General features: G+C 36.0%; 1 protein-coding gene across 3 annotated transcripts in view; it reads right to left on the bottom strand.

The window, feature by feature from the left end:
• Window positions 1–923: 923 nt before the first annotated feature.
• Window positions 924–13,878, bottom strand: part of opn7b (opsin 7, group member b) — a 64,296-nt gene continuing 51,341 nt past the window's right edge. For 2 of the 3 annotated variants that reach the window (XM_008413898.2, XM_008413897.2), the window contains 5 exons: window positions 12,236–12,323; window positions 11,984–12,146; window positions 9,632–9,759; window positions 2,447–2,781; window positions 924–2,353 (listed from right to left, as the gene is read on the bottom strand). In XM_008413898.2, coding sequence (XP_008412120.1) covers window positions 1,853–2,353; window positions 2,447–2,781; window positions 9,632–9,759; window positions 11,984–12,146; window positions 12,236–12,323 — 1,215 coding nt within the window. In that variant the 3' untranslated portion in view covers window positions 924–1,852. Of the gene's footprint in view, window positions 2,354–2,446; window positions 2,782–9,631; window positions 9,760–11,983; window positions 12,147–12,235; window positions 12,324–13,614; window positions 13,709–13,878 lie in introns of those variants that run through there. The other variant, XM_017305618.1, reaches the window with a different exon arrangement.

The following is a 13,878-nucleotide window of genomic DNA, read 5'->3' as shown; positions in this document are numbered from 1 at the left end:
TAATAGTTGGCAAGAGAAGCAATGAAGAAAATATATCCATATTCATGCACAAGCATAGACATTTTCTTCTGTTTTATTTTAATTAACCCTTGTGTTTACCAATGGGGTCCAACTGACCACACACCCGTAAAACTTATATCATTTGCCACAGTCCTCCACGTTTGCCTAAGTCCTCGCACACACAAGGGTTAAATAAATCAGGACCCTCTTGAATGTATTTTTTTTTTCTCAAGGGGAAAATAACCGAAATATCTTTTTTTTCTCAAAGTAATTACACATTATGAATGAGGATATTTATTTTTTGCTGATCTTGTGAGTGATGAAGATTTGACCTCTTCCATAAGCAGGTTAAAACCGACTGTTTAAAATCACATAGCTGTTTGAACTCTTCATTGGTTAGCCTCATTTAATGACATGGAGCTGTTCAGTAAAGGGAAAATAAGTAAAATATAAAAAAAGAGCTCCTTTTTGTTTTTAAAGGAAATGTCTGAAATGTTTTAATCAAAGCATCTAAAGTATTGTTTAGTGGACAGCATCTTACTGGCAAATACCTGAAGCACTTCAAGCTACGACTTAGACAACCTTGTGGTTTTTTTTAATTATTTTTTAAAGATAAAGTGGGAAAAAAGTCTACTCAACTGTGGGGTTTACTGTAAAACTGAAACAAGGAATTACCAGACCCTATAAAAAATACTTGTTTTTATTCTCAGACTAAACAGCAAAACCTGTTCTAGCTCCGATAGAATTGATATTCTTATTGGTAACACTTCATTTGAAGGGGTGTGCATAAGACTGACATGACATTGTCATAAACATGACATAACACCTGTCAAGAACATAAAGAAGTCTTTATGAATGTTTATGACAGTTGTCATGAAGTGTCATTGAGTAAATAATGACTCTTTTAATGCAAAGTTTCTCTAAAAGTTGCATTGAAAGTCCATTAAAAATGCCAACTTTGCGTTAAATTATCATAATTTATAAAATCATGTAAAGTTGGCATTTTCAATCCATATTGAGCTACTTGGTCCAAAGGAGCTGTTAAACCAACCATCCAAACATTTTTCCTAGACAATGAGACATAACACTGCAGAGTAACGAAAGCTACTCTGTTACTAGGATGTTCATTTTTATGAGGGCAATAAGAAGCTCTGTTGAGCTTGAATTGTTCTTTATTTATTTGATAAACCTACTTTTAAAAGGTGAACCTCAAGTTCGACAAATTGTAGGTAAATTAATTGAGGCTTTGAAAACGTTGTTCTCCGACAGCAATCGGGACACGATTTTTACTTACTTTTAGGTAAGAGCAGCAACCCTGTTGTCCTTCAGTCTGAGGCATGTGTTAATAAATACAAATATCCCAATGTACAGTACTTGTAAAAACACATAAAGGGTTGATTAGGGAGTAGTCAGTTTCAGTATCAGTTCCTCCCTCTAAATCCAGCGTAAATTGATTTTGCATTTTGACTCTTCAGTCTTGCTTCCTTGATGTTGATTGTTCAGAGCAATACAATAGTTGATGCTTGTAACTTTGACCTGACAAATTTACCATCTGAACTGGTTAGCTTGCTTATTTTACATTGTTTACTGTAACTGCATGATCAAATCTTGATTTTTTTTTTAAATCGTTTTTTCTTTTCTATTGGCAGTATTAAATATTTGAGGCATAGAACAAGCTTGAAACTTGATAATACTGAATAATAGTCTTTTTCATCAGTGAGTAATTCTTGAGCCTTTGACTATTCCTGAAATTGCAATTAGCTTCTTTTTTTTTTTTTATCCAACGTCTTGCAGTTTTTTGTTGCTGGTTTCTTTTGGCAGCTTTTGTTTTTGAGGCGACGTTTTTCTCTCTTTAAAGAAAGTCACTCTGCAGCTCATTGGAGAGCTGACTGACAGCGACCTCGGTTTGCACAGATCCTTTCAGTATTCTGGCAGTCTGTTGAGGACTGTAATCTGTGAAATTTTCCTTGGCACCGGAGACCGTTTCAGCGTAAGGACAATGTCTGCAGGTCCGGTGGTTCTCTGGCAGTCCGTTAGACAACCTTGTAGAGTTGCACTCGTCAATGTGATGAGATTGCCTGCAAGTTCCCTTCTGTGCAGAGCTGTGTTGACAAAAACATCTGCAGAATGTGCTTCTGCAGTGAGCTACATCCCGACACAGAGACTTGCGGAAATTGGGCTTGAAGACCAGATAGACAATGGGATTGTAAAGGGTGGAGGACTTGGCAAATATGGCTGCCAAAGCAAAAGCCATTGGTGGTATGTCTGTTGCGTTCCCAAAGGCTGCCCACATGGAAACAATCGCATATGGACTCCAAGCCGTGAGGAAACCGATGCAAACTGCCACGGAAAGCTGAAAAGTAAACATCACAATACTTAAAAGACATTCCTCATGGGAAAAAAATAAGTGCTAATTAAGACAAAATAAGTAAGCTTATGGAGTTACCTTAACTATAAGTGCATGTGCATTGGTGATCTTGTTCTGTGGAGACATGTGCTGCTGCACGGCCTGCCGCGAGCCTCGCACTGTCACCAAGATGAAGGTGTAGGACAGAAATATAATAGTACAGGGAACGATGTAGCAGAAGAAGAAGAGACAGATGATGTAGCTCATCGCTGCAGAACTGTGGTTGGGAGCGTGCCAGTTGATGCAGCAAGCAGTCCCATAAGGTTCAGCCCCATACTCTCCCCAACCTGACAGTGGGCCCACGGCAAACACTCCGGCGTAGCACCAGATGCCCGCGACGAGTAGGGAGGCATGGCAGTATGAGAATTTGTTACCTGTAATGGGAGACGGAGGATAAATCAGTGGCTATTAAGAAGACAAAATGTGGTAAAGGTGTGAAAAGCATTTAGTTAAGTGGTAGTTTGATACGACAAATACATTTTTATCCCAACTAAAGTACATTGTTTTGAATTTTGAAAGGTTTTTCAGCACACAAATGGCAGCACATGTGTGGTGAATAATGGTTCATGCAAATTTACGTTTAGCTAATGTGGGTAGATGTGATTTGAAAATCACTTGAAAAAAGAACAACTTTAAGGTACTCTGCACCAATTCACAATAATTACAGCTACATCCAACTGATTGTCTAATATTTGTTTTATCTGTACAAAGACCTTAAACTGGGGCTACAAAATGTGGCCTTTGAAGCGATGAAGTTACAAACTTTAAGTGGATGATTAAAACCATCAATAATCATAGAGTAGTCAAATCCTTTCAGTGTTTTTCCGATGTAGTTTGCTTGTAATGGTACTTGTTTATTCAGCTTGCAAAGCATTCAGCAAAATAGAGACATTCTAAGTCTGGCAGAACACAAGCCACAAAAAGCAAGATATTTTCAACACAATTTTTATGAAGGTCTTTTTTTTTTTTTGCCAACGTGAAACCACATGCTCAGGTTCTGCAGGGTCCACCTTGAGCTTTTGCAACTAATTTTCCATAATGTTATATGAGAAGTTGCGCAGAACTTCTGCTGCAGCTCTCGCGCCAGAATTGGAGTAAGAGGCTCTGTAAGAAATACTGCAACAGCCCTCACCACATTCTGCTATAATTGATTTAGGCAAGAGCTTTTTCAGAGCACATTCAATGAGAAGGAGAACACGGACAGTCTTATCTGGCACCGCACAGCCTCTTCAGCAGGATGTCAACCCCTCTTACTCTTCAAGCTGAGGGTGGGGGAGGCGATTACACCCAGTGGCCCTCGCAGAGCTGTGTGGACTTGTGGGAAGGGTATAGCCATTACAGATGGATAGCTTTTATCTGTGGTGGAACATTACTCCAGAGAACAAAACTCCAACTATCCAAGTGACACATCAAGGCTTAATCTCTTTTCAAACTGAGCTGAACACCGGTTCAGAGAAAAATCCACACATTTTTGCTCCAACATTTTCAGCACATTTTCTAATTGCAATATTGAAATGCTAGCAAGTTAAAATGATTACACAGTGCCAATAGTCTGTTTTCTCAGATTAACATTGTAATAAACATTTGGAATTGTATTAGGAGAAACATTAAATTAATGAGATGAAAGAAGCTATTGTGACAAACTCAGATAATTTGTCAGTTTGAAGTGAGAATCATTCATATTGTCATCGGATGAAAACATATTTGGACTGCATTTGTAACAGTGATGTTTTATTTTGTCCTTTTATTAAATTAGCCATTTTGACAGCCTACGTGGAAAAATGGGAAATGGCCACATAAAAATTAGTGGAAGGCTGTAGATTTTCTTTGTTTTTTTTCTGTCTAAAGATCCAGCCGTGATGTCCTCCTATCTACACATATCAACATATCGACTCCAATATCTGCAAGATGACAAATAAGAAATTAAAAATATATTAAAATAATAAAATAAATACAAATATAAAAGTTAAGTAAAAAAGGAAGAGCAAAATAAAGAAATAAATGCCCTGTTATGTTCATTCTATTTAAATGACATCTTTCATGTTTGCGTTAATTAAATAAATACTTAATTTTGTTTTTTTCACACTGAAATGCGTTTAAAAGAGGATATATTTGTTTACTATAATTTTCTGTTAAAGCATGTTTTTTGTTTTGCCATGAAGGTCATTTATTTCAAAATTACCCTAAATAAGATGTGTTATAATTTTTTAACTAAACATAACTTGGAGGCAACAGGATGGCACGGAGTTCCTTGGCCTGAAGTCTCATAAAAGTGGAATAATTTGAGCTCATTTGCACTTCAGACACTATTTATAAGGCTGGATGTCTCTTGTGTTTTACACCCTTCGTGTTTACCTGCAACTAAACAAGAGGAGCTCTTTGAAAACACAGACTTCAATTACAGCGAGCAAAAGTTAAACCTCATTAAGGGCAGAAAGCATATTACACTCTATTGTAATTATGCTGAGTTGCATGAAGACGAGGTGAAATTGATTCTGTTTTGACAAGAACAAATTGTCCACAATATGAGAAGATACAAACATACATTCTGTTGCATCATTGCAGTTAGGTCTGCTTCTCTAGATTTTTGTGTCTTCTCTAACCAATGCAGGCTTTTGCTGCAGTGATTATATTTTGTGAAGCGATATCCAGTGTCTGTCAAGCACTGATAATGCAAGCTGATAAATTATGTCCAGAATTTCCTCTTCTGCGAACCCCTGTGGTACAAATAGACTGGCATAACAGAAACATCTCTGTCTCAGTTAGTTGTAATGTTTTGGGTGCAGGACCAAATACCATAAAACCACTGAAATACAAACATGTATTTCATGCATTTCAGCGGGGCGGGGGGCTTCACACTGTCTATGTAAAGCTCCCCCAGAAAACGTCCCAGTTAAACAAATCTATATCTAGGGGTGTGAGAATCCTTGTTAAATGACATCTTAACTAAAACTCTGAGGTTTGAATGGCGTTTAACTGAAGTCCTACAAGGGGTGCGGGTTTTAATGGTTTTATTTTTTTTAACCTTTTTTTCTTTTTCTTTTAAAAAAAAAGTCTTTGTCTTTCTGTTTATTCACTGTCACATGCTGTTTTTATTATAATTATGTAAAGCACTTTGAAATGCCTTGCTGCTGAAATGTGCTATACAAATAAAATTTGATTGACTTGATTGATGGAGAGCTCAACTTGTCCTTGGATTGCTTTGATCCAGTTTAGCTTTCTGGGATATCAAAAATATTAGCTTCATCAAACGCTAATCAAAAGACCACATAGCATTGAAATTATCCCCCATAATTCCCCAGGAAGATAGAGCACATTGCCCCAGTTTCAAAGTCCCTACACTGACTCCCTATAGCTCAGAGAATAAACTTTAAAATACTGTTGTTGGTAAACACATTGGGCCCCCAAACTATGATCAAGATTAATGTTTTTGAAAAAGGTCTGCAGCTTAATAAAAAAAGAAGCCTAATGTACCTATATTTTATCGTTCTTCCTAATTGTACTTGCAGTAGTGAATTAGGAGGAAATGACTTGGTGTGGAACAGACACAAAGAGGACAACAGGCTGTTTTAACTTTAGCCAGCCTCCATCACTTTGGTATAAAGACAAAATACCACGACTTTCATCTGAGAAACATGAATCAAGCTGGTGTATCTAAAGAAATGACAAACTTTATTGAAAGGTGATTAGTCTTTGGCTGAGTTTTGGTGCAGGTTAACCAATCAGATGTTTGGTTTTTAGTTCAGCAGCAACAACAAAAAACAAAAAACAAAAACACAAAAAAAAACCCTGACATTTTATATGTACAATTTAAATTTTAATTAGATTCACCAGTTTCACAAATATATTGAATAATAAATTAGGAACTTCTATTTAATTGTGCCCATCTGAGATTTTTCTGCCCTGGTTCCAAGCAAAGCTGGCCTGTTGAAATATGATGGTATAATTTATCTGGTCAAAGTACAGCCTGTCCCAAAACAGTTCTGCCCTGCTGCAAAAAGTGCAAGGTGTTATTACCCTGGATATGTAGGTGAGTGGCTTAAGTAGCATGGAGTCAGCTATCAAACGCTGCATGTCAGACTCGACACCAGGACTCGGCTACATAACGAGCTGCTGCCACTCAGAGTTCCTGGCAGATTTTTGGGATCCGAATATAAAAAAAAGGGACAGAATAACAGACAAGCTGTGGCCATTTTTTAACCATCAAAGTTTAACAATTTATAAGCATCACCAGAGTAACACAACAAGCTTATCTTTAGCAAATGACACTAAAGTTGGAACATTTAGTGGTTAAAACTGAACCTGTTCATTTTATACTGAACAGAGATTTTAAATAGCATAGCCTGAGATTAATGCATCTTTTATTTGTGTGTGTGAGTGAAAAGATAATAATTTGGTATTTCCTATGCTTTATAACATTAAGATAGGAACTGGCAACATTATCTCATTTACTATTATTAGGACATGTAAATATTGTGATATTAATAAGTTATCAGTTGATACCTAATAAACTTTAATTGAATATGGGCTTCGAACAATAACAACAGTATATTTGAAATTATTTGTGAACATTATTACATACTATTTAGTGGTGCAATCACACAACTTAATGCAATTGGTGTATTGAAGTATTCCATTTAATAATGGTTAAGTTGTTTTTATTTAGCAATAACTTTTATACTGCTGGCTCTGACAGATGTATTTGCACAAATATTAAGGATTTTTTCTAAACTGTTTTTATAGTAATTTTATTACTACTTCAACAAAGTATTATGATGCCATAGAATTTAATACTAATCAGAGAAACAATACATGGACTAGTCAAGCCTGGAATTAGTTATTCGACACTGATTAATTAATTGTGTAAAACAAGTTTTTGAAAAAAATAAGTTGGATTCTTAGTTTTTGCCAAACGTTACTTTAATCCAGCATGGCTGTACTTTTAGACCTTTCATGTTAAATGGATCCTAATAAATGGACTGAACTCATATAGTGCTTACTTACATACTGACTGACTTATACTAGAGCCACATTCACATTTATACACCAATGCGCAGATCAATTGGCTACTTGGAGCTCAGTGCCTTGGCCGATGACACATTGAAGTGATGGGAGGGAGCTGGGCTCAAACCTACAACCTTGCAGTTGGAAGACAACTACTCTCCTGACAGAGTGACCCCAAGCACAATAAAAAAATATCCTCCAAGTTTAGATGGGGTTTTGGATTCTTGTGCATGAACTCTGCCTTATTATTAGAGGACCCAGCTCATAAAAATCTACTCTGTGTGTTATCACAGCCATTTTACTGAACGTTAGAAACTCTTTCTGAAAGCTCTTTGACAGAAAGGAAAACCAGACCTTTTAGCTATATTAGATTAGAGAGATGGGAATTATAAAGCAGAATTATAGAAAATTGGCCAATACAATGACAGGAGCCCGAGACAGAGATGTCGTTTTATTCAATTACTCTTAAACTAAGTTATGGCTGGAGACAATCTAGCTGGATCTTATTCAGGATCAAATATTCCTGCCAAATTCCTGTCGTTCACAAAAGTATAAATGACAGTGTTTAAATAAATGTAATTTGTTTACATACTTCATATACTTTAGTAAGCAAAATTAGATTATACATATATGATGATGGTTAGATGATGATCCATGTTTCAGGTGTCCATCATGATTAGTGAATAAAGGCTTGCAGCTAAGTAGCGCAGTAACAAACCATCACAGCTCCTCAAATAAACCTGAAATGCTGGTGGAAAGGTTTAACGAGCAATTTGGAAACAAGCTGATGAGTCATAAAAAAAATGACTCTGAGTTAGTCTCTTGGAAAATCTGACACAGAAACATGTGGCCTTTGGAAGTGTCCTTGGAAGTCCCCACAGAGTATTACGAAAAGACCTCAACTGTATGTGCTGCTGAAAGATTTGGAACAGAAAGATGTAATCATGCAAATAAAAGCTGAATAATTAACGGGCCAAACGGATGAATTGTGCATTTGGAAAATCCCACTACTTAGATAATTTACCTTCACACCATGTCTATGCAAACTAAAGAATCCAAGTTTTATTCCAACAAACAGTGAAAATGTTATCATTTCAATCTTATATTCCGGATTTTTTTTTTTGTATAACAGATAAGAGTTACAGCAGAAACCCAAAGAAACAACAAGACCTTTCAGGTCTGGAGGCAAAGTCTTTCAGGTCATGCTATTATATGTATATTTTATGCTAACTATTAACACTGTGCCCTTTGCTGCCTAGAAAACGGGGTTAATTTATGCAACAAACTTTTTATATTATTATTTTTTTTTAACTCAAGTTATTGCCTCTGTTGGTTCACAGCAAAAAAATGTCATGGGTTCAAATCCCAGTCAGGTCAGAGTCTTCCATTATGAATTTTGCATGCTGTTCCATGTTAATAGTATCTGAAAAAACTGAATATCTAATAATAAAACATGATATTGTCAATAAGTTAACTTTTTTTTGTTAAAATGAAACTCACATGGGCTTATAATGCACATATTAATGATTACCTCTTGTGAAATAAACAAATATATGCAACTAATAAAAAGGATGTTTAATATTGAAATGCTATGGGCCACACAATAGGGGAAACTGCTGACTTGGCAGCTGTCTTGCAGTCGTTGACATCCTGCAACAGGAGGAAAAGCCACAAAGAGCATTGAAAACAAAGCTGTTCACAGAGTGCTCCATCTCGCCAAATTAATGGAAAGCTGACTGGAAATAAAATCATGGTGTTACTGTGCTCGAAACACGCCTCATCTAAACCCCAAACAAACACACACTGTATGTCTAAGTATTGTCAAGAGGAAGATTAAAGAGAAAACCCAACAAAGCAGATGAGCTGAGCTGTCCCTGGACTTCTTGGCACTTCAGACTTAAAACAGAAGACAAACACTTATCTAACATCGTCATTTGTGTTGTTGTTTTATTACCTTGTCCTCTTGCAGCAACATTTATCAGATGATAAGGATAAGCAAAGTTTCACTCAAAATGCAAAACAATAATAATAATTTTCATGACATATTTTTTGCCCAAAATTATAATCAAAACTTCTGATGTCTGTTAATTTCATTTGTTCTATTTGATCATTTCCATCTTTAAAACATACTGATGATCACGCTTTATATTGTGTTTCTGTGATTATGGTTGGTTTCGCATGGAATAATAATAAACAGTATAAACAAAATGCTTTGGTTACCGTAGTTTGGACAGCAGACCTTGAGCCAACAAACGCAAGAGAGCACCGTGAGATTTGACAGACTGCACAGGCCAAACAAAACACCACAAAAGGCATAGACAGTGCAGGTTGTCAGGTTAAACAACCACCTGAAAAGAAAGAAAAGCAGAAAAGAGCACGTCACTGAATAACATCTTGGTTAAACAAATATGTATGTGAAAACTCTCTCTGGAAACATTTATAGACAACAAGAGTGAGGCAATAAATTTAATGCCTTTCTACTGGTCATGTGTGTCGCTGTCTGGTCACACTACTGGCAGACAGCGACATACGTTGACTCAACGCTGGTCGCTTTGACATCTTGCATCCAAAGATCCTCAGAGGGTCAGATGAAAATATTGGAGAAGGTCACCAGCTGAAGTGGGAAACATATGGATAACAAAAACTGCAATTCTTGTGACATTTTTAGTTCTTTTTTTTATGCTCAACACAACTGGGTTGTGAATCTATAAGTTGGTGCCATTATATCAATCAGGTCTTGTGGCTGGCAGTTTCAACCACTTAAAAGGCTCTTGGAGTACCTTGGCAGCTAGTTTTGGTTTTACTGTTGAATTACAACTGCAATAAAAATGATGGCAAATTCATTTAATTTGATCAATTTGCAAAACGATGTCTTTCACTGAACATTGAGGTAAACTGCACTTCTTGTTTTAAATGTCTCCTTCAGTGCATTTAATAGGCTCCTGAAAAACTTCAGTTGTTTCAATTATGGTTTGTTGGAGCAAAAAAAGAAAAAGAAAAGAAAAAAAATGCTGGACAGTGTTTTTCAAAGAGTGGGGTTGATAATCACCTTTAAAGATGGAGACACAGTGTTGCTCTACTTGAATGCCAACTAGTTTTTTTTTTTTTGTATTATTTTGTTTTGGTCCTTGTGTCTCTTAGGCAAAAACAGTCATGTTAAGTAAAAAGCTTGATTCAATAGATTTAAACTTTGTAACTGAGGGTAATTTCATTTTACACTGACTGGACAGTGACTAGAGAGTATAGACTGTTAACAAGGAACGAGTAAAAATGTTAATACTTTCCAGTACTGGATAATGCCAATGAAGATTTCTATCTGCTGAAAAAATTCAAATCTACAATTTTTTTCTGCAGTTTATGAAATTAAGATAGTTCTATTGATACATATGGATGCAAGAGAAAATATTGACCCCTAAACTGGAATCAGGCTGTTTGAATTATAATAATCACACATGGAAAATGTCTAAAACCACCAACTCCGACAATGTATTAATAGGTACATGAATAGATGGAAAGATTGAGAGATATAATAAATAGTTATGACTCATTGGTGTTGGAGTTGTTTTTTCAATTGGATTCTGTTTTGATCATTCGTTTACTTTTTTTTAAATCCTGCCTTATTAGTTCATTTCTTTGTATAAGTTTATTTATTTTCGCTTTTTGCTTTGAATTTTGTTCTCTGGCAAAAATGATTTTTACTCCCGTGGTTCCAGTTCAAGTTCTCTGTTATACAACAACCTTCCTTTAGCTGGCCTTCTTCCTCCCCTTCAAAACTGGTCCTTGTCACCTGGCTCTCACCGCCTGCACTCTCCTTCAGCTTTTTTTCCCTTTTGCCTCTACAGTAATTAGTTATTCTGGTGCGTGGGACCTGCCCAGGGTATGCCCGCCCAATGATCGATGGAGATAGGCACCAGCCCCCCCTGAGACCCAGCAGGGATAAGCGAATAAAGATAATGGATGGAGAGTTTTTCTGTGTGGATATTCACGTTCACCACTTCCTCTGTATTTTAGCTCATCATTTTACATTGTTCTTCACTGTTGTCTTCCATTTCCTTACCCTGGTTCTTTCATGCTTTCTTCCTTTTCTTCTTTTTGTGTTCCAGTAGAACAATATTCCCAAATACACATAATCACTGGTTTTGAAATGAATGAAACAAAATAGGGTTCTCAAATCCCAGAGCTCAATCTTAATGAAATTTGTATACTCTTCTAAAAAGCTTGGTCGGCTCTAGGAAGCTGATCTATTTAAACAAATACTGTTTCTGATGAGAAAATTGTCAATTATTAAGAAATAATTAATCCAGAAGACTGATGATAATTACATAAAAATGTTGTTATAGTGATACATGTTGTTGGTAAGGTTAAATTGGTGTACTCAATTATTGATTTAAAAAATAAAAAAAATTATTGACATTTGATCAAATCACCCCAAAAAAGACGGGTTCAAAATGCATCATTATGAATCCAAAATAACATGACATTAATTTTTATAAGTACATGTACATTTCTTAACACCAGCCAGATTTAATGTACTGAAATACATCCCTGGTTTGCACCTCAAAGGTCACTCACATGTGAGCGTAGGCTGAGGGAATGGCCAGTGGAAACAGAGTTATAGTCATGGTCAAGTCACTGATGGCCAGATTGACGACAAAGAACTCTGCCGGCTTCAGAGAGGATTTCTTTCTATAGGCCACAAACAGCAAGATCCCGTTCCCCAGTACGGACAACACACCTGAAACATAAGAGAGGTGAAATAACAGGGAAAGTAGCATTTTGACCTTCATTATGTTTACTGAAAGGTGAGGAGTCCAATCTAGTTACCAAATATGGTGTAGAGTGTTCCCATGACGAAGTCATTGTCTTTTGATATTCTGGACACGAACAGAAAAATTTCGGAGGCATTTCCCATCTTGAGCGAAAGAAATAAGAAACAGAATAGAAGAAATTACAGTAAATAAAAATCTACAACAGTATTAAGTTCAAGGAGATCTGAAAACTAAGCCGATTTGTTTGTCACAACTAACATACAGCTGGTAAAAAAAAGGTTTGAATGCATCAAAATGTTTCTAAGTAAATATATTTTCAATTTCTATATCAATATAAAAAATAACACCAGATGTCAATGACAATCCAAGTAATCTAAAAATACAAATAAATCCAAACATGACTAAAATACTAATTTCTGTCATTCGTGCTGCTACGTGCTAAACAATATAAGCTAATTTAGTATTAATTTTTCCATATCCAAGTAGAGTGCATGATAAATAAAGGAAAAAAGACCTTCATAAAATATCTCACTCTTGTAAAACATAGTAATGACATTGGTTGTAGTTATATTTCTAAACTTTCCAACCCAACAGGAAATTTTTGAGAAAAGTCAAAAGAATCATCAAAGTAATTGGTTCAAAAGTCAAGAAGCAAATTTTAGGCAGCGTCAGAAAAACCTGGACACAGCAGCTGTACTTTTCCCCATGAAAATAGTAAGCAATGTAATCAACCATAATGGCCTCCATGCACACTAAAAAGTAAATGTTGTAGAAAAAGTCTAATGAAGCTTGTTCAAAAATTTCTGCAGGGTAGTTGGATAAGCCAGTAAAATACTGTGAGAATAAAGTCTCGTCAGATGAGTCCAAAGATAAACTCATTGCAAACACCATGATGGAGGAAGAATAGTTTTGCACATCCTCCCTAAAGCACCGTGGCACTAGCAAAGTTTCCAGGTTGGAATATTTTATGGGTTGTCCTACAGGATATGGAACTGGCAGACTTCATACTTAAAGAGAGGATTACAATCTTTAAAGTGTTTACATAGTTTACAGTCACACCAATAGATACATCTTGTCATGACATCTCACTTGGTTATACTTAACATTGGACACTTCTCAGACCTATTCTGTTTTCATCATCTTGACCAGTAATTGTCCCACCAAACTAAGAAAGAAACGGGGGACGAAATTAAATGCCATCCTTCACTTCAACATCAGTGTCAGCTCAGAAACCTGTGAGGGATTTGCATACCCAGCGTGACCTGCTGCATGACCCACTGCTAATACAGAATTCATAGTGAACAAGACAAGGTGCTGAGGCAGTCTTTCTGAATTGTTATTTTTTTGGGGGAGAAAATGTATTCATGGCCTTTCTATTTACCCAAAGATTTTACCTGTATTTACATATTAAAGGAAAGAGACAAATTAAATCACCTGGGGGTTAAACAGGAGCAGCTTTTGGATAAATCGGTATCTCCACACAGAGTGTGTCTAATCTTCAAACACGACAAGAGTTAGTGTGGATCTTCTTCAAATATGACTTTATGTACACTGTAAAAAAAGTCCGTAAAATCAACAGTAAAAATCTGTGAAATCATGACAGAAAAATTTTGTAAAGAAAAACACAATTATATTTTGTTCATTTACCAGTATAATGTTGTATAACGTAGAACAGAAAATTATTGTAAATTTTAAAAT

Source organism: Poecilia reticulata, linkage group LG7, assembly GCF_000633615.1.
Source record: "Poecilia reticulata strain Guanapo linkage group LG7, Guppy_female_1.0+MT, whole genome shotgun sequence".
In the NCBI taxonomy this organism is placed as follows: domain Eukaryota; kingdom Metazoa; phylum Chordata; class Actinopteri; order Cyprinodontiformes; family Poeciliidae; genus Poecilia; species Poecilia reticulata.
The sequence above is the reverse complement of the archived record's forward strand: the minus strand, read 5'-3'. Positions and strand labels throughout refer to the sequence as shown.